Source organism: Orbicella faveolata, unplaced genomic scaffold, assembly GCF_042242905.1.
Source record: "Orbicella faveolata isolate gen_17 unplaced genomic scaffold, um_ofav_v1 contig_3, whole genome shotgun sequence".
NCBI classification, from domain to species: Eukaryota; Metazoa; Cnidaria; class Anthozoa; order Scleractinia; family Merulinidae; genus Orbicella; species Orbicella faveolata.
In genome coordinates this window covers 4,520,001-4,547,964 of record NW_028301558.1, presented here as the reverse complement: position 1 = coordinate 4,547,964, position 27,964 = coordinate 4,520,001, and the positions used below count along the sequence as shown (strand labels likewise).

Here is a 27,964-nt window from a genome sequence, read left to right as displayed (position 1 = left end):
GAATTATCGCCCCCTCACCCTTCCAGCCCTCACCACTGTCTTTTCATAATCATCCTATTTCCCCATATCTTCCCTTCCCTTACCTCCCGCCCCCCCTGTCAAGTTAAAAATTTACATCTCGAATATCCAATTGTATAGGATACGAGCTCGGAGTTAATTATTGTATACAACAGGTTTACAAATGCACAGGTGTTTGTGACAGTTTCTCAATCGTTGTGCATGTCCTTGTAATTTAGTTTATCCTTTATTCCTTGGAGCTTTGTTTTCCATTGTCGCAGCGGAAAGTGTTGATGCCAGTGAAAAATAGTCTGCGCGCGAAGGCCGCATTCTGATGACATGTGATAACCCACTGTTGACATACTCTTGTCCTATCCCTTCCCCCTCATTTTCCCACCTTACAATGTTGCCCAACAACTAAAACGAATTATTGAAAACCCGTCAGACAAAGACTGTGCACTCGTTTTGCTATGAAGAATTGATCAAGGGAAAGGGAAAGAGAACAGTCAGGCTTTGGCAGTTGGGGTGGGGGTTGGGGGGAGGGGGAATCTAATGTGAAAAGGTCGGGGATACTTGTCGTCGCGCTGAGGGGTGTAAACGCGCCAGAAAAAGAATGTGCGCTCAATTGAAATGAACTGCGTGTTAAGTGTGGGTGTAAATCACGGAGTTTGGTCTCACTTAAAGGCGTCACTATTTCTAGCCGTCAAGGTATCTTTCAGGATTGCACTCGAAGAAATAATAAACAAAAGCCGTCTTTCCCAGTTTAAGGCGGGGGTAAACACGAATTTAAGTGAAATTTTAGGAAGTTTAAAGAGGGATTAAAAGGAAAAAAAGGGGTTTGGAACACCACCAGACAGTTGATTGCCCCCAAAAGGGCTCCCCGGGTTGGTGGGCAACTGTTTGGTGTACGTCTACCAATTTCGAACTTCAAATTCTAATTTTAAAACAGCATCAAATCTTCAAAATTTCATATTTCCATAAAGTTTACTAATCCTTTGAGAAAAACTATTTATCCCCAAATATACCCAAAAATCACCAAAAAATTTACAAAACAGCCCAAAACGTAGCCACGTGAAATGAGCAGAGAGATTTTTCACAGCTTGAAACGTGAACGAGATATTTGCATTCAAACCATAATACCCAGCAAAAACACGGCCTTTATGTCAACCCCCGCGCGTGGTATCTTTTGGCGGTCAAGTGAAGGTCGGGCCACACCCAGGTTGATCTCCTAATTCAAATGTACCGACCGAGCATCTCCGACATTTTTCCACGGGAATTACCCTCGGGAGTTACTCCTGCGACTTTTTACACTGATTGTAGCTTGATAAGGCTTTCTTTGAGAGCTCAAATCTCTGAAATCTTCCTTTTAATACCTAGAGGTATCTCAGTTACGATTCAAAATTTCCACACGATTTCACAGAGATCAGTAGCGTCTCGCCGGGATTTTCTACAAGAGAGGTGACCAGAGGTTCTCACCTCTTGCCTGCTGGTTGTAGCTTGGTTTTGAATATACACACGAGTGCTATAACGAACATATCACTAGACAAGCACTAGATTACTAGCTACTGATTACCTCAAAGAATATTAAAGATAAGCCGACAGCACGGCACGGAATCGTCAAGTCATGTCCCCATCATTTTTTGGAGCAAGTCACGTCATTACCTTGCCATAATGGTTTGAAACTTTATCCTCTGGAACCTCTGGGCAGAATAGCGTGACGAATTCAAAAGTAGCTGCAGCAATGGACCCTTTCTGTTTTGCTAGCAAATGTTTTTATTTTATGATCTCACACACAACCCCTCCCGTCCGTGCTCCTCCTATCACTACCCCTGAGCCAATAACAGACTGACCCATAATGACTTGCAAGAATCTTATCACGCGATCTTCATATTCGGAATGCCTTCAGGTGGCCTTGTTGGAGAGCACTTCTAAGGCTTCATTAACTTCATTAACAAGGTAAGTCGTTTTTCACCGTCTGTCTCGATAGTGTGTCAGACGTGCATTTGTTTACTTTGTAGACCTTTCGGTATTTTTTAAGCGCTAAAGTTTCAATTGCAAAGCGGGAAAGAAATCTTATAGTGCGCTGAAAAGTCAACTCTTCCGGCCAGGATGTTACGTACATATACATGTCAGGTTATGTTCTCTCCAGTAAGCTTAAATTGTATTGTTGTATGCCTATTTATTGTGCTATGGGATTTCAGTAACCCTCCTCGGGCATTGATGTGTTAGAGAACGTTGTGAGTTATCTAAAATGACGTTGCAAAAGGATCAAATCACTTGCACACATAGACATAGTCTTTCCTTAGCGAACCACTGACAATGGCTGCAGTCACATTCACTGAGTATAGCTTTGGTGTTTTACTCGATAGTTTATATTGTAGTCACACTGCCGTTACGCTCTCAGTTGACATAATTGATTGGTAAGTAAAGCAACGTATTGTAAGACAGCTGCCATAATATAAGCTTAATTTTCAACGGTGCTCTATGAGTTAAACATCTAGGGTTATGGAGGAGTCAGTGTAACCGTCGCCCAGCCCCGAACAATCCTCTATGATTAACAGTGGAAATGAAGGGCATTTTGCAACAAAAATATCCTTATGTTTAGTATTTAAGCAAGGATTTGTACTGAGGCACCTGTTGTCAAAGTCATGCTTTGCTTTGGAGAAATCAAGGCTTGAGCTGGAGGTGAAAATTATATTGATTTTGATATTTAAATACGCGATGTTGTTTTTCTTTCAAACTGACCACGGCCAGGACCTAAGTGTACGTAAGTGCAAATGATGGAAGATTTCACAAAATTCTTATGGTAGTTTTCAAGAGCTTATTTGTTTCTATGCATCCTGGATATCTAAAAGAACTATTCATTTTTCGTAACTCCAGTTATCCATGCATATTTTCTGTAATTTGCAATTCAGAATTTACATTACTGACAGGAGTAAACTGGTATGATCTTGCTGTGCTAGGATTGTAAGTAGCGCAAGTAATCTAATTATGTTGTATTGTAAGCAGTGTAAGTATCAGTATTGTTAGTAGCATAAGTATGCGAATTTTATAGGGTAAGTGTTAGTATCGTAAGTGGTGTAAGTAATAAGTTTTTTGTTAGTAGTTCAAGTAACTACATTAATATTGTATTGTAAGCAGTGTAAGTAGCAATTAATTAAACTAAAAAAATAAAATAATAACAATAAAAAGTTATTCATTAAGAGGAAAGAATATTCTGACCTTACCTATACCAAGAACAACAAGTTATGGACTTGAGTGCATCTGACATCAAGCTGCAAAAATTTGGAATTCGCTCCCAGACAGTATGAGAACAATAACATCATTTAAAGATTTTAAGACAGTCATAAAGAAAATGAACTTTTAGTAGTAGTTATAATTATTGTATTAGTAGTTAGTTTTAATTATTGTATTTTAATAATTTAATTGAGTTATGTATTTTTATTTTATTTTATTCTTTCTCGAAGATATTAGCTCAGTAGAGCTACTCTGATAATTCGAGTTGAAATAAAGTGTATGTATATCTATGTATGTATGTATGTGAAATTGTATACTAGTAATTAGTTGTTAGGATTTTGTGAACATTTTTGTGAGAGAGGTACAGCTGTAGCTATCAATTGCCTGGAGGTTTACTTGGCATTAATTGAGTCCTGCATAAGCAGCCTCAGGGCCATAGTGTTACGAGCCTAGGCCCCTTGGAAGGATTTCTGTACCAGATCTGCTTTGCTGATTATGTTTATCTTAAAATCAATATTAATGGCCAGCTTTCACATCTGCAAGGAAAGGTCAGGAAACATTTGGGTTAAAATGTAAAGAAATTCAACATTTCCATTTCTGAGATAAAGCATACAAAACATAGCACATGCACTGGACCTTCCTAATTCCTATTGAGGTGTCCTGGTAAAAATCTCTATATATGTGTGGCAGTGTGCATATAACATGACATGTGCAGTTTAATTGTGGCTGCAAAGTTTCTGTTGAGTTAAGCTGCGAGTTCCTTTTGTTAAAGTTTTAGCAATGTCAGCATCATGCTGAACAATCCAAACCTTGCATTTGACTTTTACTGAACTGAGATGTTTACAGAGGGGGACATGGGGATTTGCGGTGTTGCGGTGCTGATGTTTTTTTAATGCGGTGATGCGGTGAATAAAATCTCAACTCTTGGTGTTGCGGTGATCTCAAACCCTATGGTGTACAATGTTTGTATTTTTCACGCTGCGGTGTTCTGAGAAATGAAATTGTTTGCGGTGCTGGGGTTTTTTGATTTACCTTTCTCAAACCTAAATTTGACTTAAATTTAGCATGTAAACTTTGTTAATCGAAGCTAATTTATGACAAACACGTACCATTGAGGTTATTAATTATAAAAAAATACAGGCCATCACTTTCTAGTCAATCTTCAATATGCTTCAACTGCCAATCCGAAGCTGTTTTCATTTATACGTAACTTGACAAGTAACTCGACCTCTGCCACCCGGAACTCAGTGTTTGGTAGACACGTGGAAGAGCGAGGACAGAAACAATGTGTTTATTTTGTGGAAAATTGTTGAGGTGTAAAAAGTATTATTTTAAGTGTAGATGAACGAATCATGGCGCTAAAAATATGTGTTGTGGTGACGGTATTTCATTGACTTTTCTTGCGGTGATGCGGTGTTCGTTAATTTTTTTGTGGTGTTGCGGTGTTTAGAACCCCCCCACGTCCCCCTCTTTACATAAACTTGTCATGAGTATTTTGACTTTATTTTGTTTGCCTACATTTTCATTGAGTAGTTTCTACTTTGTTTGCCTACATTTTCATTAATTAGTAGAAGTGAACGAGGGGGGGAATGGGGGTGCTGGCACTTATTCTCTAGGTATTACGGTTATGAGTTTATGTTTTTGGCATTTTGCAACACAATTTGTCCATGGTTGTTTGAATTTTCATATATTTTAAATGCCCATAACTTACACTGAAATTTACAAATTTGAACCAAATGTGGCACATGCACTATCTATCAGTTGCTCCTTCAAAATTGAGGTTTTTAGCGTTTCTACCTCATGTAACAAGCAATATAATATATCTCAGTGAAAAATATCTGAAGAAAGGCCCATTTTCCTTCAAAACATTGTACGAAGGTAGAAAGTACTTTAAGATCTTTGGAAGGGTGTTCCTATGGGCTATTGTCATTTCAGACATGCCTTTTAGGGCCACAAGGCACAGTTTACATCGGCTTTCGAACAGTTTACAAACGAGTTACAAGTGGTTATGACGTAATTGTGACATTATAGATATGGTTAGAAAAAAATTGTTTAAGGAATTGGAATCAGGATACCAAACTATAAGAATACATCTTGTGCTGTAGTTATAACTTGTCTGTCATGAATTTTGAACGGTTTACAAATGCTAAACCCTTGAATATAAAAGAAATCTTCTCTTACCTTTTCTTTATAAAGCAGTTTTAAATCGTTGTAAACCGTGCAATTTATGTTACAATCAGCGAGAGTCTTTGTAATTTTATGTTATTTTGTATGCTTAGTTGAATACTGCCATCAAAATGATTCACAAACTGAGCTGTGACAGCATTATGACATCCTTTTCAATGGTAATCCGTTTGAAAACTGTCATGCTACATTGTAATGCATCAATAAAACAGGGCAAATGTGTGCCGCTCATTGGATTTTGAAAAGAAAACAAAGATCAACATGTACTCGTTGTGTTCTGGCGAGAATTGCGTTAAAAAAAATGGCGATTAATTTCAAAAAGCCCTCTTATCTTATATGTCACATTAATGCTGCTCCATGAAATTGACTGATGTCATTGTGATGTCACCCGTTGATCATGTGATCTCCATTTAACCCCTAATTCATATTTAGCTTCAGGCTGTTACAGAAGCCAAATATTGCTTAGACTGTTCACAGTCCCCTATTTTTCTGTGAGATCGTAGATGTCTATCGTTGAGTTCGATGGGGGGCCATCTTGGTCTCTTGATGCGAGCGAAACTGGGGAGAGTACAAAATGCCCGTGGCTAGTGGCAGTGGGGTTAATAGTGTGGGGGTGACAGGGCGGAAAAAATAGGGAGACTGTAACAGCTTCACTCTCTCTGGTGTTTGCTGCATTAGTTGCTCCAGCAACGGCAACTCCTGATTGGTTGAAGGGACAATAGAGTTCATCAGAGTGTAGCAGAGCGTTGACAACTTGAGTGACAGAAAGTGACATTCATCGCTTCGCAGCTCAGGCCAAAATGGCATCGATTTCAAGAGAATTTTCTGGAGAATGTTTTGATTTCGATCGTCTGTCTGCTTCTTGTCTTGGAGGATTGGTGTTAAAGCGCAAGCAAAAGGAGGCCGTTTCTCGTTTACTCGAAGGAAAAGATGTTTTGGCGGTTCTTCCAACTGGTTTTGGCAAGAGTTTAATTTATCAAAGTTTCGTTTTGGCAAAGGAAATGGCTGAAAGCTCCGTTGGTGGTTCTTATTTCCGACTGAAATTTTACAGTTAATGCCACAAAGACGGCACGCATCTGAATAATTGGAATTCTCTGTGGGCTTTGCCACTTTTTTTGGAGTCAGAGAAGAGTTCTTCTGTCCCGCATTCATTTGATGCAATTTAGTAAACCTTCAAAATGTTTCGAAATTCACAACACAGTAACATGCATTCATATCATCATCCCTGATTTGACAGGTTTTTTCTCAGGAGAGGAGATTGTTAATTGATTTGATTAACGAAGGTGCCAAACTGGCGGCTGCACCCCTTGAACATGAGACAGAGTGAAGCTGTTACAGTCTGCCTATTTTTTCCGCCGGCTGTGCCCTACCCACGGGCATTTTGTACTCTCTCCAGTTTTGCTCGCAACAAGAGATCAAGATGGCGGCCCGTCTAGCTCAACGATCAACATCTACCATCTCACAGAAAAATAGGGGACTGTGAATAGTCTAAATATCGCTGTGATTGGTCAAGTGAAAAGGCGTTAACAGAGTTACGAGCTATCAGACAACCTTGGTCACAAGGGTCGGAAAAATTCATTTTATACGCATTTTGCCCCTCCCCACCCCTGTGCAATGTTGAGAAAACACTTTCATCTAACACAAGTTTTCATTTTACCATTTTCCAACATTGGAAGGGGGAATGGGAGTGCTGGCACTTATTCTCTAGGTATTACGGTTATGAGTTTATGTTTTTGGCATTTTCCAACACAATTTGTCCATGGTTGTAGATCCTCCCTTGTCATCCGTTAAGTTGATTTTGAAAATTTAAGGTGGCTCTGAACCCACTCCAGAGAATATTTTTAGACTTTGCAAAAAGTTGCATCTCATCATGTTACCACAATTAGATAAAAAAAAAAATACTGGGGTCACGGAGCTTGTTTTTGAGTTATAAGCGTTTAAAGCTATAATTAAAGGCGTTTTTACTAGGTCATACTGCTGCTATGGTAATCTGTTATGTAAAATAGATGATTGCAATTTAATTGTTGGCCAATGATTGGGCATTTGTATGTTATCCTTATTGTAGCATCACTTGTTAAACAGTGGCAGTATTCATCCTTCAAAGTATAGCTGTTACAAAAGTGCTGGAAACTGTTGCCAGCCCCTTAAATGGCTGAGAAAACAGCAACAACAACAGCAAAAGTGTTTAAAAATGGATGTCATTTGTGAAAATACATTATGCCATGATCATGATTCCACTAGGTTCATTACCACACAGTATGCAGCTGGTTGCCTGTATTAGGCCAGAAAATAGTAACATAGTCCTTTTGTTTACACTTGCAAATTTGTTGGTTGGGAAAAACTCCTTCTCATATTAGACAGTGAATGAGCCAGAGGATGCCAGTCTGTGATGCAAATTTGTATTTGGTAGCCACGTACTGTGACATAATTCAGTGTGTCAATCATAATTTAATTCCAAATTTTGACAGTCTTCAATCAACAACATTTCAGAAAAATGCCTTTCTTTTTAGCAGCATAAGTATATTTTATCAGAAAACCGGCCAAAGAAAATACATGTGCTGGTAGGTTAAAAATTGTAATTCTATGACCCAGTAGAAATACAGAATAGTTGTTGTAGTCACATTGTTTGTTATTGCCTTTAGGCATTTTTCTAAAAATACACAGAAAGCAAATTTTTCATGTTTCTATCAAGTTTCAGAGTGAATATCTTGAATGCCAATCACTCTGATTGGTTACACTACTCATGATCCATTCTGTTGTAGATAGTGGGTAGCCTGAAGTAACAGTGTGCATTTGTTATCAAAATGGGGGCTCCTTCTTTGGATTTTTGGAGTGTCAGTGAAGGGGATTTTGATAAAGTTTCAAAAGACTAGTAGATTTATACTAAACAAACATTTACTCTCAATTTCTATTTATTGTTGATTCAGGCTGCACCCTCGTCAACTATCACACAATAAAAATCTAATTGTTAAATATAGAAACACTTGTGAAAGTTTGGGAGAACTTGAAAAAGAAATGCTGTGTTTCCATAGCATTTCCTTTCTCCCAAACCTCCCTTTGTGACTCTATAACTCATTTAAGAAACAGAAAATTTTTCTTTAATTTTAATGTTGTGTTATCCCTGCTAATAGTAACAGATGTTACTTAGATGTGCAAGTCGTGCATGAACATTATTAATCTGGTCCACTATTACTTTTACAGTTATCCTGGTATTTCATGGGTTTTTGTTTTCTGTTTTTAAAGTTTTTGGTTTTGGATTCCCATTTTCAGACTTGTAATGGCATCTCTTCAACCTCAAGAGATTAATAAACAGCTGTGTTGTGCTGTTTGCCTGGCACAATTTAAGGAACCAAAAGTTCTACCATGTCTGCACACCTACTGTAAAGAGTGTCTTGTGAAACTGGTGAAGAAAAAGGGAGCTGATCATGTCATAACGTGCCCTGAGTGCAGGCAGGATGTAGGAGTAAGTTAAAAAGCACAATTGGAACATGTCTTTGGTTTAAGTATTTGAGACTAGTGACTTTTCTGTATTCTAATTGGCTGTATTTTCTATGGCGTTGTGTAAATTAATGTTGATATGCATCATTATTTTCAAGGCTGTTACCTAAGGAAATTTTTAAGGAGCCCTTTGGGTTCCTAACTTTTGAAGTTAGGAGCCTAAGCCATTTTTTTGGGAGCCCAGCACATAATAGTTGCTGTGGCCAATCCTGGGGGCTGGGGGTTTGGGGAGGAGAGGAGGTTTAGAGCAACTTGGTAAATTTTGGGGAGGGGCACAGGGGTATCACACTAGAACTTCATCAATCAATTTTTTGGAATCAAGTGTTCAGCGATGGTCATGACTGAGGAGGAATATAATTTATGTTGTAATTTGAACAAAATAAATTAACTTCAATAATTGGTGTATACAAGCAAGGGTTGCATTCCAGTTTCTTCTCACTGAAATGTGCTTTCCTCGGTGGAGCATTGTAAATTATAACAGAAACTGGATGATTATGTAACTTTGTATTTTATGTTTAAATATGATGGCAACAGCATCATTACTCCATTTCCAAAAATATTTTTTGTCAAAAATAGTTATTTTGCAACTGGAATATTGCCTTCTCATCAGAAAGGTATCAACAGAGACACAATTTATTGGCATACATGATGTAGATTTTTTCAATACTGAATTTGCAATGCATTATGGGGCAATTTCAAACATGGCTGTTTTTGGCTGTTTTGTGAGTGGAGAGAGATTTTGTTGCTGTGATTTGGCCCGCATTTTTCATGATAAAAACAAACTAAGACCTAGGCAACTGTTGTTTTCTTTTTAATTTATTGTGAGACTGATTTTATGACCAATTTTATGAGAAACATTCGGCTGGTGAGAATGAGCAGTACCCATGTATGATTAATGACTGGCAATGGTTGGAAAGCTTGTTGGTGGGAATTTTTAAGCTGGTGGAACAAAGTTACAATCAGGAATTGCTTGTAATTCCTGGTTACAAGGGATTGAAGTCGTTGGACAGATTAGATGGGAATGAAAACTCCATGTTTAGGCGCCCACTTGGGCTCCTTGAAGAAAAATTTAACCACCAGCACTCTTAACTTAGGTGCCTCAGGCTACCAGGTGCCTGCTAAGAAGCAGCCTTGAATGTAATAAAAGTTTCTTTCTCAGGAAGGACATTAGTCTACAAACAGAGACATATTTTCAGCTGTCGCCTGTTTCCCCCGAAAATAACGTCTGTGAATTCAAACCAGCGTGAAAGATCGATTTCAGTGACGTCAGCTCTTACTGACCAATCACATTTCACGTTGTTTTTCTGAAGAGGTAACATGCAGAAATCGTGCATAGAGCAAAAAAGTTGTCCAATCTTGAGTCAGTGGAAGATGTGTTCAGAAGGTTTGGCAAAGTTTTTGGGTTTGATAGCCTCACTAAGCAACAGTCCGTGCACATACCAGTAAACAGTGACACTTGAATCATGTGGTGCCAGAATGAACAAAGGAGGTATTATAAATCTAAACATTGAGATTGAGAAGTAAAAGCTCAGTCAAGCTGATGCAAGAAATGTGACCTCTCACATGAAAACGTACACTAACAGATATCTGTTCAGTGGTCAAAATGAAAGGGTAACAAACAGATGGGAAATGGATGTTCTGGCTGTTTGAGATGGTTTCAAATACTGTTTGAGTGGTCATAGAAAAATTTCGAACGGATGCTGTAAACGTTTGAATGGCATGGGCAAAAATTTCAAATGGATGATGCCAGCTGTTCAAACCTTTAATGAAATGAATGAATGAATGAATGAGGCCAGCCGTTTGAATGGCTAACAAAAAATTTCGAACAGATGATGCCAGCTGTTCGAAGTGCTGACAAAAAATTTGAAATGGATGATGCCAGCCGTTTGAATGGCTAATGAAAAATTTTGAACGAATGATGCCAGGCATTTGAGCAGTCGAAGAAAAGAGTTCGTATTGAATGACTGGTTATAAACGGCTCAGTGGCTAAATGAGGGAGATCCTGTTGTATTGATTCAGGATATGTTTTTGCTCCCCTTTCGTAAGTCTATTGCTGTAATTCTTATTGCATACTTCTTCATTTCTTCTTTCAAGACTTGACAAAACTTAGAAATGGATACTAAAAGCTTTTTACAGAGTAAAGTATGCAATAATTGTTTTCCATAATGGACCTGAGTCCATCTCCTCCCAAACAAGCTGAAATTTGTGTACCACTCGTTGACGCATTATGTGTGACCTGTAGCACAAGTTTTGTTATAGAGATCAAGCACTTCGACAGAAGTCAATAGAAAACAATAATACTGTCTTGTTTGACAACATCTCTCTTCAGAGTAGAGCACCAGAGTTTATTTTAAAATTATGTCCAGTCTGTCTTTTGGTAGAGGCAAGTTCTCCTTTGGCTCGTAGCAAACAATGTCATGTGCATGCAGTCTATTTCCTACAAATCCTGAGTTTACAAACCCTGCCACAAAATCCACTGTACACACAATGTTTGAGACTGAAATTTTACTGACAAAATCTTAATACCACGTCAATCAATTTAGTTTTGTAATATTCTGAGTCTGAGTTTTCCAAAGAGAAAGAAAGAATGTCTTATCCAATGGCCCTTTAGAACCTGCGTTACAAGTTTTCAAAGTTGTTTTAGTTCAGTTAGTTGGGGTGCAGTGCAATAAATGGCAAACAAAAAAAATAGGGAGAGGTTGTTTCTGTCGCCATGCTTCTTCCCTAGGTTTCAGAATGGACAAACGTGGCTGTTCAAATCAGAAAGGTTGAATGTTTGTTTTGAATGAACACAGCCATTCTGGTGGCTGAATAAAGTCCCTTCTGAACAGACAATCCCAGCTGTTCGGAAACCTGAATCCCATCAGATACCGTTGGCCGATCGAACAGCTGATTAGTTTTGTGTGAATGGATAGCAGCAGCCCTTCAAACAGGTGAATACTATTATTTTTTTTCCAAACGGGTAACATCAGCCGTTCGGACCACTGCAGTTTCTTTCAAAGGGACAACATCAGCCGTTCGAACAGTTGCATTTTTTTTTTGAACAGATAACCTCAGCCATTCGAATGGATGACTTTTTTTTTTCGAACAGATAACGTCAGCCGTTGGAATGGATGACTATTTTTTCGAATGGATAGCCTTAGCCGTTCAAATGGATGAATATTTTTTTGAACGGATGACCTCAGCCACTCGAACAAATGAATATTTTTTCGAATGGATAACCTCAGTGGTTCGAAGGTATAAAGATTTTTTTCAAATGGATAGCAGCAGCCGGAAATTTTTCTGAACGGATGACCCAATCCGTTCAAACCCCAACCCATTGATCATGAAGGGATCACAAACAGATGGCAAACGACAAGCAAACGGTTTTTAGCCGTTCAAATGGATACCCGTTAATGTACGTTTTCTCATGAGAGGTCACAAATGGGTGGAGACAGGCAACAGCTGGAAATATGTCTGCATTTGTAGAATAGAAAAACATTTTCTAATCCAGATGGCCTGTAATTGCATGTAGGCTGGATTGTTTAGGTCACACAAGTGCACACTAAGAGACTGGTCAAAAACTATCTAGGGGTGTGGATGTGCTGGAATATTTGGAAATGTGGTGGATAAAAACACCCCTTCCTTTTAAGCCCCCCTTCCCCATTAAATGAAGTTTCAAAATTATAGCACCTCCCATAAAACATGATTCATTGGTTGCATAGAGCAGTTTTCAGGCAGTTACTTTGGTTTTGGTTTTGGTTTTACTATGGTTTGAGATTGGCTGAGTAGTCTTATTTGTAAGTAATTCGTTTGGTTTTGGTTTTACGACATTCGATTGAAAATTGCTCTAATCCAATGATACCACATTTTGTGTAATACTATGAACTTGTGGTGTGAATTACACATCTAACAATATTGTTTTCTTTTCTTCTCAATTAAAACTTTAAGTCTTGACTTATGAAGCCTGTCTATATTTCTCTGTGTATTCCCTTTGGTGTTCCAGCCTCCTTTTCCTTTGATCTTCTGTTTTCTGCTGTCGTGGCTGTATTCTTTGAGCTAATAGAAAGTTCTCCTTGCTCCAATTAATGCTGTTAAATGGGTTAATGAAATACATACATGTAGATCACATCATACCCCTTTACTTTCTGTTGTCGTCTTGATGTTGTTCGATGCTTCCTCACTTGAATCACCACCTTGGAGGTTTTGGTGTTATGTCTCCCATGGTGATCAGTTCTCTGGATGACCATCAAATTTTAAAGATTGGTTATATCATGTACAGTGTACACTTATTCGGCAAAGGATTCTTCCAATGTTGCTGTAAGCAAGAAGAACTTCATTCTGCAGGGTGCTTTATAAATTGTCCAACACTCCATAAAAATGATATTTGTGGACTAGATCCTTGGGCTTCTTTGGCCATTTTGAGCCATTATAAGTGTCAATTTGTTTTTTATTCTAGTCCACCCTACCCCACTCCTATACTTTTTGACCAGTACCTAAGGGGAAAGCCACAAGAGCAATTTAGCAAGTGAAGCCAACTGGCAGGGAACCCAAGGGGTGCAAGATTTTGAGCCTGCTTTTTCATGTTTTGTTTTTTCCTGAGCAAAGTGAAGTACTGTAATTGGCCAAGAAGCAAGGAAAGTGAGAAAGCTGCCTATCAATTATGTTTGATGAGGAGTGATTGGATTGTGGGACTGGGTTTATATTTGCCAGTTTAGTTTTTGTAATGACATCAATGTGGAGTGTTAGTATGGTGTTGGCTGCAATACCTCTCTAGTGTTTTATTCAGTCAAGCTCTATTCACTTTCTGGTTAAAAGAGCAGCATATAGCTGTCAGCTATCTGATGATGAATTGTAATGTACTAATTGTAATGTACTAATTATAATAATGTCATACTGGCGACTGAATATGAAACAAGACTTGTGTAAGTGCTTCAAAGATATGTGACAGCAACAGTCTGACAACTGAGGCTAATGTGTGGAGTCTTTTCAAATGCAAATGACATTGATCTCTTTTAATGATATTTCCCTGTATCAGCCTGCATTACAAGTTAGTTCCAGTCCAATACAGAGGATACAAATATGGCCTATTAGCCAACTATGAAAATATATGCCAAAGGCTTGTTAGTACACTTCCTTACCAGCGTCATTCTGGAACAGATTGCTGAAGGAAAGTCACAGGGAATAACTTGTGCAGAGTGGGTTCCCTGCAGGTTAGCTGCTGGGAATGTTACTGTCCGACTTTTACTGCTTCCATTGAAATTTAATTTACTTCTTGCTAGATTGCTGTGGTTTCTGAAGTTGATCAACTGAAAAATTTACAGAGATCAGAACAGGCTCACTTTCTTGCTCCCCTGGCTCCCCACCAGTTTGCTTTTCTCTCCCAACAACTTGTTTTTGTTTACACAGTTAATCAGGACTCTGCATTAATTTTGTTTGTCAATTATTAGATTGTAGATGGAGATGTAGGCAAGCTGCAACCAAACTTCTGGGTGAGCAATTCTATGACCTTGCTAAGAATGCAAGACAGCACTTCCACAGGCAAGTCGTTGATCTGTGAACTGTGTGACAGTGGTGACTCAGGTGTGTCACGTTGCACCAGTTGTAGTGTTTTCATGTGTGAGTTTTGTGTAACTGCACATAAAAGGATCAATACTTTCAAGGGTCACGAGATTTTATCCCTTGAGGAGGTGAAAGCAGTTGGTTCTCAGGCCCTCTCCAAGCCAGCTTTTTGTGAAAAACATAATGGTGAGACACTGAAACTGTTTTGCCAAACTTGCCAGAAAACAATCTGTCGAGATTGTACCATTGTTGATCACCGTGAACATAAGTATCATTTTATAGCAGATGTTGCTGTTAAGGAAAGAAATGCTGTGCAAGCTGTTCTTCAACAAACTAAAGTCAAGCAACGTGCAGTAGCAGAAGGCTTAAGAGCTGTGCAGACGATGAACAGTTGTGTCCAGAAGAAAGTCACCGAAGTTAACAAACAGGTGGATTGCTTTTTTGATGAGCAAGTTAAGGCACTGGAGTATTACCGTGCAAATCTAAAGCATGAAGCAATAATGCAAGGCGAACAAAAAGTCAAACAACTTGAAAGCCAAGCAGAGATGCTCTCCTTACTTTTGACACAGATGGGAAGCAGTATTGAGTTTGCTGATCGTGCCATAGCAGACGGAGATGATGTCAAGCTCTTGTCTTTGAAGAAACAACTAATCCAGCGACTTTCCCAACTTAATTCATCACAGAACCAGCTGAAACCCTGCAAGGATGATTATGTCAAGTTACAAGTGCATCAGGCAATTTGGGACATTGGGAAAATGGCATCCTTATGTTACTTCCCCCCTGACCCACAAAAGTGCACTGTTTGCTTCACAGGAGGAGAAGAAGGGGTCATGTACCAGACCTTCACTGGACAGTCAGTGGATTTCCATCTTATTATCAAAGATAAAATGGGGAGCAAAGTAACAGCAGGTGGCCATCAAGTCCAGGCTCAAGTCATTTTCAACAGTGAAGCTGTTGAGGAGAGACAGGAAAAACTTGCAGTACAAGACAACAGTGATGGGTCGTATAGCTTTTCTTATCGTCCCAGAGATGTAGGTCTTGTAACTCTAACAGTGCTAGTTGAGGGTCAAAGTGTGGGTGGAAGTCCCTTTAATTGGCAAGTTAATCCAGAACTCAGTCTAGAGAGAAAAAAGAAGGAAAAAAGGGCAACCAAAACAAAACACCACCAGCTGCATCACATTACTCCTGTAACGAAACAAAGTGACCAAACTTTTACAAAGGGGATGCATTCTTGGAAACTCCAGCTGGTCTCATACAGTCCTGGTCAGAAAAGAAATGGACAAGAAATAATTATTGGTGTCCACAATTATTATTATGATTGTTTTGATGCTTATGGTGATGGTTATTCCTATCCACCAAAAAGTGCATTTAAGTGGTGCTGGTGTTTCAATTCAGCAAACCAAAATTTTCGTCGATCAGATGGTCAACCTTCCTCTATCACTTCGGTGCAAGACAGAGACATCTTCACAGTTTTTCTAAATCTTGATGCGAGAAAACTCATTGTCTACAGTGCCCGTAGTAAACAAGCTGAATTGTTTACTGGGGTTGAAGGGAAACAATTCAGTCCTTTGATCTCACCTTCACAAGAATTTTTGAGGTCAGGCAATGCGCATCTAACTCTTAATGTCCAGTAGACTGTTTAATATCAGACAGGAGAGTTATATCTGGACATGATAGGAAAATGGGAAGGAGTTAGGGAAGGAAAAAAATATGGCTATATACTCTCATATTGAACACTTAGAAATGACGGATACATGTACAACAGAAATGCATACCGTTGCATAGAGTACTTCCTTTTTATAAAATTACAATGCAGCTACTTGAATCAGGCCACCTAGAATAAAAATAACCAATCAAAATGTACACCAAGAACAATGGACTGGTAGCTTTCCCATGATGGCAGGTAATAAGGGTCTGGTTTATATCAATATGTAAATGCTATTGACTCCTCTGTGTTATATACACTCTTAGAAATTCAGTCCTTGATGGTGAAAAATTTAGCTTGAAAACCTCATTTTGCAACAAGTAAACTGAAACTGTTGAAAAGTGTACATAATTTTGGATTGAAACTAACCAATCAGCATAGTAGCAAAGTTTCTTGAGAGGTTCACAACACTTTGAACTTTGTTAGGTTGTTAATTTTGTTAAGAACCATTGTTCATATTCTTCAATGTTATTACAGTGAAACCTGTATTAAACGAACCCCATATTAAGTGGACACTGGCTTAAGTCCTAAAATTTTCTTCCCACATTTACTGTAAAATAAGCCTGCTTTCAGCGGACACCTCTATTAAGCCATTTTGTTACTCAAAACCTGCAATAAGCGGACACTTCAAGAGGTCATTTTACTTCTAAAGGTTCAGCTGAGACTCCCTAGCATTGTTCAGCGATATTGTTTTAAAGCTAAGTGATTAATCCAGATTGATGCATTGATTGACTGGACATTGTACTATGAGCAGTCTTAGCTAGTCTTTGATCTTACACTGTGTTACCCTGTTGTACCAAAGGGTTGATAATTAACTAATATATAGATTTAGCCAAGCCTAAAAGCAGAGCTCCTGATTGCAATTACTGACAATAAAGGAAAAAGAGAATTATTTTTTCTTATTTCAGAAACTCAAAAAACGATCAATTGTGAGCATGTAATTGTTCAGCGTGTAGTTTTGCTATTCTTTCCAGTTCCATTTTAACAAACTATACCCAACAAGCCTAACCAAGATTGAAGAAATTATGTACGCAATATATCAGGGACTTTCCAAGAGACAGTTGTACAAGGAATATGTCAGAAGAAATCAACAACGCGCCAGGGGTTAATTTGCACCAAAATTTTGCCTTTGCGAGTACTCCTTCCTTCTCCTCCAGAGAAATAACGTGACTTGAGCCTGCGATCCAATTGGTAAACCAGTAACTGGTCAGCAGTCAACTTTGAAAAAACACGCAACTTCAATGAGCTCTAAACATGAGCCCGTGATATAGTCACGTGATACTGGTCAGTGGATAGCTTGTTGTGACAGCTGTCAATTAACAATAGGGTGGATGCCCAAAATCAAAGATGTAGCTATGGTAATGGTGCTACTCTCTTAGTTTTCAAGGTATTGGTGTACAGACGTACATGTATGGACGGATGTACATACGTACGTACATATGTAGGTACAGACAGTTGCGTGACAACCAAAATTTTTCAAATCAATGGGTTACCAAATTTTCTGAGGTATGGGGTTCTACTCGCACGCCCTCGGTGCGCGGGAGCTCCACTATCATTGAACAACATACTAGAACCTGTTTTGAGTGGGCACCCTGCATTGAGCATACACTAGTAAGGATCCCAAGGCTGTCCGCTTAATACAGGTTAACTGTAGTTTAATTGAAAAGATGATTGCTATTCTTTGGTTAATTCTTTTCGAAGTGGCCTGGTTCAAGTAGTTGCACTGTAACAGATACTGAAAAAAAGGGAGATAAAAAAAAAGATGTGAAAAGTTTGTGGGGTGAAAATACACTGTATTATTAATTAATGGTAAATATATCAAAAAAGCACTTATTTGTGTGGCTCCAATATATAATAAAGCCAGTTGTTGCAGTTGTGAAAGTAACCCTTGATTTGTTCAAATTTCCACATCATTTTTGCAGATTTAGGTTTTGCAAAAATGGTATTAAAATCACTCAGGAAAAAAGACTAATTTTTGGCATAGGAAAAGGCGAGTTTTGTTTTGTGACATCGATTTTTTGGTTACCTTTGTGGTTTGATATTGCTTCTAGTAAGTAACTAAGCAGTCAACAAAATTGTCAAAGTCAAATCAGTCAGTGGTCACACTTTCTTGATTCACACTGTAACATGCTTATGTTCCTTACACATTTATTCTTTAGTGTTAATGTCTACAAGATGGAACTACATATTAATTTGTACATTCGAAAATGACTAAAGATGGTGTAACAAAGCTTAATCAGATTGTAAGTTTGAAAGAACGTTCTGAAAAAAAAAATTCTAGATGTCCTAGATCCAGGGTCTAGAAATACCACGAGGTTTCAAAATTTGGAACCCAACCCCTTGAAAGTGGCAGACTTCTAGGAATAGAATAAAGATGTGACCTTTTTTTGAAGAAAATCTGGAAACTGTGACCCATTGAAATTACAGACACTCCAAAAGTAGTAACCTGAAAATAATGTATCTTTGATCTGTTATAAAAAAGGATGAATCTGTGTAGAAATAATATGAAGCTGTGTAACTTTAGTCTGCCTGTAACAGTAAGTAGGGTAACTATAGGGTAACTGTAGTGCAACAGAAATGTTCCTGCTGAATAGAAAGTGCCTGTGTGTGAAAAATGGGTTGCCTGAATGAAATGTAGGCTGCCAGTGAAATAATAATAATAATAATAATAATAATAATAATAATAATAATAATAATAATTGTCGCGGCTAATCGCCGTCACAAAGAACAGCAACAATGCAGCTCAACAAGGTCGAACCGAAAGCATACATTGGCGCCTCTGGCAGCAGCTATATGGTCCATGTGTGACCTTGGGGCACAGCTTACAGCCAGCTGGAATCAGCTGTATGTTGCTTTTTGCTGAGGGGGGAAAACCGGAGAACCCGGAGAAAAACCCTCAAAGCAGAGAAGAGAACCAACACAAACTCAAGCCACTTATGGCGTCAGGTCCGGAAATCGAACCCAGGCCACATTGGTGGGAGGCAAGTGCTCTCACCACTGCACCATCCCTGCTTCCCTTAATGTGGGCTACCTGTGAAGTAGTGAGATACCTGTGTTACAGTAGGTTACCTGTAAAATAGAAAAGGACTCCTAAGAATATTTGTTTTATAGAAAGGTACAAGTCCATACCCGTGGTAGACTGGTGCAGCATATATCCCATTGTCTTTCCAAGAGTAGACAATCCATTTGGCCAGTAGTAACAATAGTGATCTGTGGCTGCACCAGTTCAACAAATGTTTTCTTTTGCCTGTCTATTTCTTTCTTTTAGCAGTCTTTTACCAGGGAAGGGGGGGGGGGGGGGCGGTGGACTCCCCTGTGAAAAGGTCTGGGATGCTTGTTGGAAAATTTGAAAAATCAATTTAAACCCCTAAAGGAGACCAATCTGAGCGTGGTTTGAGCTTTATTTGACCACTAAAAGATAGCACTTGGAATGGACAGACTGTTTTTGATTATTTCTTGACGCACAACCCTAAAAGAGACATTGAGATCTAAAAATAGTGCCATTTCGCCTTGAACACTCTAGGTGAGACCAAAATCTGGGGTTTAACCTCTAAGCAAGATGAATTGCATTTCTGACCTTTTCACATATTTTCCCCCAACCTTTTCCCTTTCCTGGGGGCTACATGCTTTTGGTTGGTGCTGATCAATCAGCAATTGAAAAAAGATGGTTAATGATTAATTACTTGAAGTTGAAGGTAAATTGAGAAAGTGCCCTGACAGAGGGATAACCCATAAGATGCCAGCATTTTCAAATTGGCTGGAGCAATTAATTCACTTGAATGGATTTCGAGTTGATAATCTTCAGTGGCAGATTTAGACCTCTTTATCAGGAAGGAGCCTCAAAAGTTTTTCAACTCTTTGGGTTCTAAAATGAGGTGAAAGCCAAAACAATTTTTGGCCCTATGGGCCTTGAAAATTTCTGCCACTAGGAGAGAGGGTACGTAAGTGAGTGAGTGAATGAGCGAGCGAGTGAGCGAGTGTAAGAACAACTTCGCAATATCTTGTATCATTGTTTTAGTGCACCATGAAGAACTATAAAGAAGACTGTTAAGTGTTTGATATTTTTGTCATATACTTGTGATAGAAATTGCCTATATTAATAAAATAATTGTTACTGTATTGGGTAAATAGAGGTTTGTGAGTAAATTTGTTGGAAAATGCCAGGCATGTATTCATTCTTATCCAGTGTTTCTTTGGGGCCCACTGTTCGCTGAGTAAAGAACGGTAACATAACATTTTACTGAATACAGTTTCAAAGGAAATCTTGAATCAAAAAAGGTTTAGGTTCCAAAGTGTAATGGTTCTGTTTAACTGGCCGTGAGGTCTTAGGCGATATCGCCATAAATAGTTTGAATTCAATTGTTTGATTTTCAGTTGAAAAAAAACCTATGTGCCACCATGGTTACTTTATGGTTTGTGATGTCACTGACTTTGGTCAAACACCAAAATAATAGTGTGGATATTACAGAAGGTTTTGTGGAAGAACCATGTACATTTTGTTTTGCATTTTGCCTTAGAGCAACCTTGTTCCCAACAGAGGCTCTCTTTTCCTCGTCCCCCAGAGTGAGAGAGGGGGTGGGAAGTGGAGAGACCTTGGAAATAAGCGTGATGTTAGAGACAATCAGAAATACTGGCATAACTTAAAAATTGCCACACTACTGCATTTTGAAAATGCTTGATTATGCAATGATATCAGAGCCCCCCCCCCCCCCCCCCCAGATACAATTATCGTAATACCTGTAATTCGATTTAGCGCCCGGGACGCTTATTTACTTAAAAGGGACAGACTACTAGAAAAGTGATCGGGGGGGGGGGGGGGACAAAAAAAAATTCATGCAAGGGAGGGTGACTGCAAAAAAATATCGTGCAAGAGAATGTGAAGGAAACAAAATTCCTGCAGAGTGAATTGCTCTGTCGAGCTTACAAACTGTACCCGCCTGAATGGTTGCTTGGCAGGCACTTTATGCTACAGTTTTGTTTTCTTCGTCCTGGTTTTCTCTACAATTAGGAAAACGGACATTTTTCCCTTTCAAGGCTGATACAGTTTATGCGTAGCAACTTCATCATGGACACTGGTAGGCAAACACCCTTGCAGAAAAACCCTTATGGATGACCATGGCTTAAAAGTGATAAAGAAAAACCATGTGCTGTAAACAGCCATCCTGCTTGATTCGTTTGCGTTTAAGCAAGCAGATATCGTGTTTTGAAAGCTTCGAAAGATAGAAGTGATTTCACAACTGACGTATGAATGACGATTGTGGACAGGACACAGATTTGCACACCCATGGCGAACTGTAACACTTCCCCTGAGGTGGCCGCCAAGATCAACGTTGGACAAACGTTGAAATCAAAGACAATCATGAAGGTGTTAAATTAACACAACTGATGCGTTTAGTATGGGCTGTTTTAATCTATTTTAGGTTTTTGGCAAAGTAAACGACGCATTATCAGTCAAGTCCAATCGATACAACAACAACAATTTATTGGTATTCCCATATAAATGGTGTTACCTAAATACATAATCGTTAAATAAAAATTCAAAAACGAAAAGAATTACAACAGCAACCAGAAAGAAAAATAAATATAGTTAGTTACAAGATTCTTCATTTTAAGTTCTAGGGTTACAAAGTTCTCTTATTTGTAGTGCTTCATATGTAAAGTAACCTAGTTTTTTACAAATAAAAGTGTCAGCATTGTTAAATAGAAATATTGTTTTCTCTGTGTTATTAAAGGAATCAAATTTTGGATATTTCTTGATGATGTAATTTGTGACTTGTTGTCTAATATTATTGTATCGGTCAAAATGAAATAAATGCATTTCATTCTCAATTTGGTTAGAACAGCAGTACTGACAAATTCTAAGAGTTTCAGGTAATTTAGGAGTACAGTGTCGCCCAGATTCAATTCTAAGATTATGATTACCACATCGGAGTTTTGCCAAAGCTTGTCTATGTTTGAGGTTCTTTACTTGTTCTAGGTACTCAGATTTGCTTACATCTCTTTTGAAACTTGAGTAGAAATTCAACTTTCTGTTAGACCGAATTATCTCCATTTGGTGTCTTTTCATATCATTTGAGATGTGACATTTTAGTTTTTGTAAATTATGTTTGATGATTTGTTCATTGTAATTGTGTGTTTATATTATGCGGATGGTTTTGGTCATCTAAATAATTTTTGATGATTTCATTGACTGTTAACATGAAAGAGGACTTTGCTTCATTTGCCAGTTGATTGGAAATATTGAGGCACTGTTTGGCAACGCTATCTTCTGGGAGAGAGACAAGATGTAGCCAAAATTTAATAATTCTTGGAAGAATATTAAATTTTAACGACAACCGTCCTGTTTCGTTTCGAGCAGCAATATTTGGTGCTCTTCTGTTGAGGCCGAGGAAATATTTGTAAAACTGTGTATGAAGTCTTTCCACAGGGTCTTTTCCCCATTTTTTGAGGTTTATGCTATCATATGCTCCCCAGATTTCGGATCCGTATAAAAGTATGGGTTGAAATAGGGTATCAAATAGTTTATTACACATATTGATAGGAAGTTTATTGAAATCAAGATAACGTTTGGATGCGAAAATAGATCTTCTAGCCTTCTCAACTAAAGCCTTTTTAGAATTTGAGAAGCTTCCATTAGTGTTAAAAGTAACGCCAAGGTAGGTGTACTGTGAAGCCTTGGCAATTGGAGTTCCATTTAGAAAGAAGGAAAATTTGTCACGTGTTGATTTACGATTTTGTTTTTGGAAAATTAGGGTTTGCGTCTTTTTTAGATTGATTTGTAATAACCATTTCTCGCTGTAATTTTGGAGGGTATTAAGTTGGTTTTGAAGACCAGCAGCACTGCTTGATATTAATATGAGATCATCTGCATAAAATAAACAATTGAGAGGAGACCCATTTGGTAAAATAATTGGATCTGTACCAGTTGAGGATTCTAGTATGCGTGGAAATTCATCTAGATATAAATTAAATAGCAATGGTGAAAGAATACAACCTTGTCGCACTCCTCTGTTGTAATTAAAGAAGGAGCTTCTTTTGTTTCCGTTTTTTATAGCGCATTTAGTTTTTGAATACATATCAGTGATTAAACGATAAAACTGTCCTCCTATTTTATTGTATACATGATACACGAAGTATATCGGCTGAAAATCGTGTAGAACGCACCAAAAAGGCTTCAATGTTTGCAAAATTTTCTGGGGGAGTCCCCATACCCCCCTAGTTGAATAGGCTCATCGGCCACATACTTGCTACTAGACGGTAACTCACAGAACCTTAGCTTAAACCTTGATTCACTGCACGCCAGGAATGAATTTTATCGCAAGGGCAATGAATCAATAAAATTGATATTTCCCTAAACATCAAACCAAAAAGGCAATGCAGCCCCAGTTTAGGCAATAGCACTTGGAATGTGTCTGATACTTGGCTATGTTACCCCTGAGTATAATTTTGACAGGAAAGCAAAACGACTGTGTGAAAGTTAAAAAAAATATTTGTTTGAACTTGAAGCCTGTTCCAGGCATTCAGATTGTGGCGAGTGTCAAGATTAAGATTGTGGTAGTAGAATATTTCCCCCTTCAATTCCTCCCCCCCCCCCCCCACCCCCTCCCAAAAAAAAGAAAAAAAAAAGAATTACTGAAGGGGACTTGCCCCGAAAAAAATCCTGCAGAGGCAGTGGACGTGAAAAAAAAATTCCTGCAAGCTGAAAAAGTCCCCTCCTCCTTAGGTACCTCAAGGAAGGGCGCTTATTCGATACAGGGCGCTTACTGCTTTTTAAAGAAACAACCGAATGTTCAAAACAAAACTTAAATAGGGTATTTATTAAAAAAAGTAGCAATAACAGTTTAAAAACATGCATTTTATGAACTTGACGTTTCGTATGCTAGTCAACGTACATTTTCAAAAGTATAACCGTTAAAATGTTTTGAAAAGCTATTTATACTGTATCAATGGGGGTCTGAAACCTAGACAGAAAACATCTGCATTAGAAATTTAAGACTTTTCAAACAGAAACTGTCTGTAAAGTGACACAATGGAAAAGCTTTACTAATAAAGTAACAGAAACTGTAACAGTAACAAATATACGGCGAAGTTCAGTTAACGCGAGGGAATTTTAATCAGATTTCGACGCCGATAGCTTTGACAGGGTCACTTTCGGTGCATCAATACGTAAATTAAAACTTTCTGGTGCTGCATCTTCGACATCCGGACATAATGGTTGGGAAACTCAGACAAAGATCATTGTTTTTGTGATGCAGCATTACGTAGCAACAAGAAGATCTGTTAGATCTTAAAACCGCGCTTTTAAAATTTAACTATTTTCTTAGCACTACAGTTGCAACGCAGTGTACATTCGAAAGTAATCCTTGATGATTCATTGATTACTGTAGACATCACATCACTTGATCAACACAGACTGTACTATTGCACCATCAGTCGTAGCCCTTGCGAAATCTCCGATGACGTAATAGTGTTAATCTGGAACTTTCTTTGGGATATGTATGGGCATGAAGATACGAACACTATTAACAACAGCTTTCTTTCTTAAAAGTCAAGTTTAAATTTAATATTTTCCTTGAGTAAAGGGCTAGCAAAGAAGTCACACGAGTCACATAATTCAAGAATTGCGTTATCGACAGCTATCTTTAGTACGGTGGTTATTTCCCTACCAATGACGTAATCATTGCATGTCCTGACATGTTCTTTGCTTGGCTTGCAAATATTTCATTTTCCTTCCGATCTATGAACTCGCTGCGATGAAAGAGCCAAAGAATTTACTTCATTTGCCTAAAACCACAAGAAATACTCGCAAACTTGCAAATAAATTAATGACCGTCGCTTCTGGCGAAATAAACTTCCAAAGTAAACACGATCTTATTAGTCACGTAGCGAAAGTGAAAGCTGCAACGTTAACGCATTCCATGGCTGACGTAATACCTTTTTTTAGCGTATTTATTAATCCCTTTGAATCCAACGCTTCGATAAAACCAAAAGAAAATATATTTTACCCACAACAAAGGAAACAATATCCGTAAAATTATCCGTGTATTGATGTTTTAACAGCTTCTGGCGGAAAAAACATCACACGTTGCGTGACTCGGAATTTGGTCGAGCGGAGGTCTGCGTCTGGTCACCGACAAAAAAAAAAAAATAAACCACGGGTAAACCTAGAACCGCGCTCGGCCCATGGCCGCGCGGTTAATTAAGTAAGATGAACCTTCGTTGATACGTACTCTGACGGCGCTGTAACATAATATGAAATTAAGATTTAAAAAAAATTCAAATTAAGTAAAGGAAGAAAAAAATATATATTAGAATATTATAACAGGGGCGCTTATTAGAATGGGGGCGCTTATTAATAAACAGATAAAAACACATTCGAAGGCGGGCGCTTTTTCGAGAGGGGGCGCTTATTGGAAGGAGGGCGCTAAATCGAATCATTACGGTATGATGTCATGTGAGAAATTTGAAAGCAAAAAAGGCAAAATTATTTATTTCAAACCTCCATAACAGTATTACAGAAAAACCAGTTTCATTTGGAACAAAATGGTTTTTAGCTAAGAGGGTTTCCTCATATCATAGGCCGAGTGCAGTTACAGGTAGTTATTTCTTGTGTCAGAAATTTCACTCCTCAAGGAGACTTCCAGTCTGGGATTTTTGTTATATAAAATGTACACGTTCTGGAATCATAGTTTTTAAAAGTATCTTAGACTCTCAGTCTTCAAATAATTTATCATACAGACATTCTTTGGCTTGTTAATGCCACGCAACCTTTTCACTTCACTGCTAGGAAAAGACTGCGTGACCAGGTAAAATAGTGTCTGAGTTAAAGGGAGGGTTTCCCGGTTTGACGCATGTCTGTAAAATTTATTCGCCTTTGCACGCTTTTTGGCATAGGCCAAGTTTTTCATTGTTTAAGAGCCAATCGCGAGCAAGTTACCTAATTTTGCATGCAAATAACCGTAAAATCATCAACCGTAGAATAAATCGTACGGGTCAACATTAAATTCAACGGTCGACAGCGTCGGTAAAATCCACTGAAATCTTCTGAGAATTTTTGGTCATCCGTCACTCTACCGCGACTAACTATAGCATGTGATTACTGAACTACATCTGAGTGGGTTTTTTTTGAGCGATAACATTGATAAGAAGCAAACAAAAGTACTTTGATCTTAAGACATGCTCCGAACCGTGAAAGCCTCCCTTTAATGGCCAAAGAACGTCCGGCGTATATGTAAACACCAATGAAATAACAGGCGAACTCATGATATCTTCACACGTGAAAATAACATGTTATTTTCACTTGTGAAAAAATCATGTTGCTACGGTAACATAAATTGCACCTTTCGCAGCGAAAGGTAATGGTTCGTTATTTCATTGGTGTTTTGATAATAACTAGAACATTACATGGCCGCTTACAGATACGAAACTTCTCTTCTCGTGTTGAAAAATATTTCCCTCGTTCGCTGCGCTCACTCGTAAAATATTTTTCAGCACTCGAAGAGAAATTTCGTTTCTCCGCGTGGCCATGTAATATCCTCTATATACGGCCCCTCCTTTGGCAAGGTTGTACGTTCTTAATCTAACAACTTCAAAAGAGCCTACGAGTGAAAAACATATTGACTCTTTTTTTCGTGTATTTTGTTTAATTAACAAAACAAACCTTTAAAGAGAGTCATAAAAGGTCATGTTGGCGGGGCTCAACGTCACCTTACCGCTACAAATCTAATATGGCTCTGAACCCCTTTGAAAGATGATTTGAAAAAAAACGTCGAGAAGAGAAACTTTTCATTGAGTGGTTTTTAAGTTACGGTTTTCCATAGGCTATCGGTGAACATGGTCTGTACTTACCAAAGGAATGCGAAAAGCACTGACTCGGAGAAGATTGTAGCCAAAATGTTTTTTCTTCTGTTTCTTCGCCTTATCACTCGTGGGAACGCTATGTCCGCTCTCTGCCAGTGTTTTTATAAATAATGTATAAGTCGACTCATACGCAAGTAAGAGTTTATTGAGGAAAGCACAACCTGTAGCTGACTGTAAGTATTTACAGCTGTATATGGCGTGTCTCGTCATCTTCACGGCGAATTTTTTAAGACATTTTCTATGGGCGAAAAGAATTGACGAAATTTCCCCTTCTACTAGCAAGGGGCGGTGTAATGGTAACCAGCGTCCAGGCCGAGATTTTTCGCGCTCTCGGGAAGAAAAAGACCCTTGGAATGAGTTGTTATACATCAAAAGGGAAGGAGAAAATACAGAGCGCAGAAAAACTCGCCTGATCGCTAGTTATAATTATGGAGAAATAAGTAATAAGTCACTATGGTCACTCCCATTTTCCGCCTCAAAGCATTCGGAGCAAAATTATTTTGTTAAGCTAGCTATCAGTGTTTTCTCTGATGACTTATCAACCCATAAAGCATGAGTTGCAGAGCCGATCAGGGATTTTCTACGAGAGTGTAAACTCAAGACAACGAAAACTCCATCCTCGGAGACCCAGGGACTGCTAGTCGGGACGATGCGATATTTTCGGGACTGGCCAGAAAAATATTTTTCTGGCCAAACAGCGGAACGGAATTCGAACGCTTCTGGAACTAAACTATCGCCCGAAAATATCGCATCTCCCGACTAGCAGCCCCTGGATCTCCGAGGATGCGAAAACCCCCCAACGAAAGGATTAATGAGCAGTCACAATGGCTTTGCACGTGCGTTATATATTCTGGTACATTTCTTAACAGTCATCTGCAAAACAGCAACTTGAAATGACCGAAAACTGCATTTTACGAAGAACGGGAGCCACAAAGGTGAATT

General features: G+C 38.5%; 1 protein-coding gene and 1 long non-coding RNA gene across 2 annotated transcripts in view; both read left to right on the top strand.

Annotated features, from left to right (window-relative positions):
* The first annotated feature begins 1,837 nt into the window (after positions 1–1,837).
* LOC110050085 (E3 ubiquitin-protein ligase TRIM45-like) lies at positions 1,838–21,909 on the top strand. The gene is made up of 3 exons (XM_089297649.1): positions 1,838–1,953; positions 8,689–8,881; positions 14,346–21,909. Exons 1-3 carry the CDS (start codon positions 1,853–1,855, stop codon positions 16,089–16,091), a joined length of 2,040 nt encoding a protein of 679 aa, XP_089153775.1. The 5' UTR covers positions 1,838–1,852; the 3' UTR covers positions 16,092–21,909.
* A 4,395-nt stretch (positions 21,910–26,304) lies between these two features.
* The window catches only part of LOC149106135 (uncharacterized), a 3,646-nt gene continuing 1,986 nt past the window's right edge, over positions 26,305–27,964 (top strand). Inside the window, exon 1 of the long non-coding RNA XR_016209660.1 lies at positions 26,305–27,964. This exon is cut by the window's right edge and continues 6 nt beyond it. This is a non-coding gene — a long non-coding RNA (uncharacterized LOC149106135).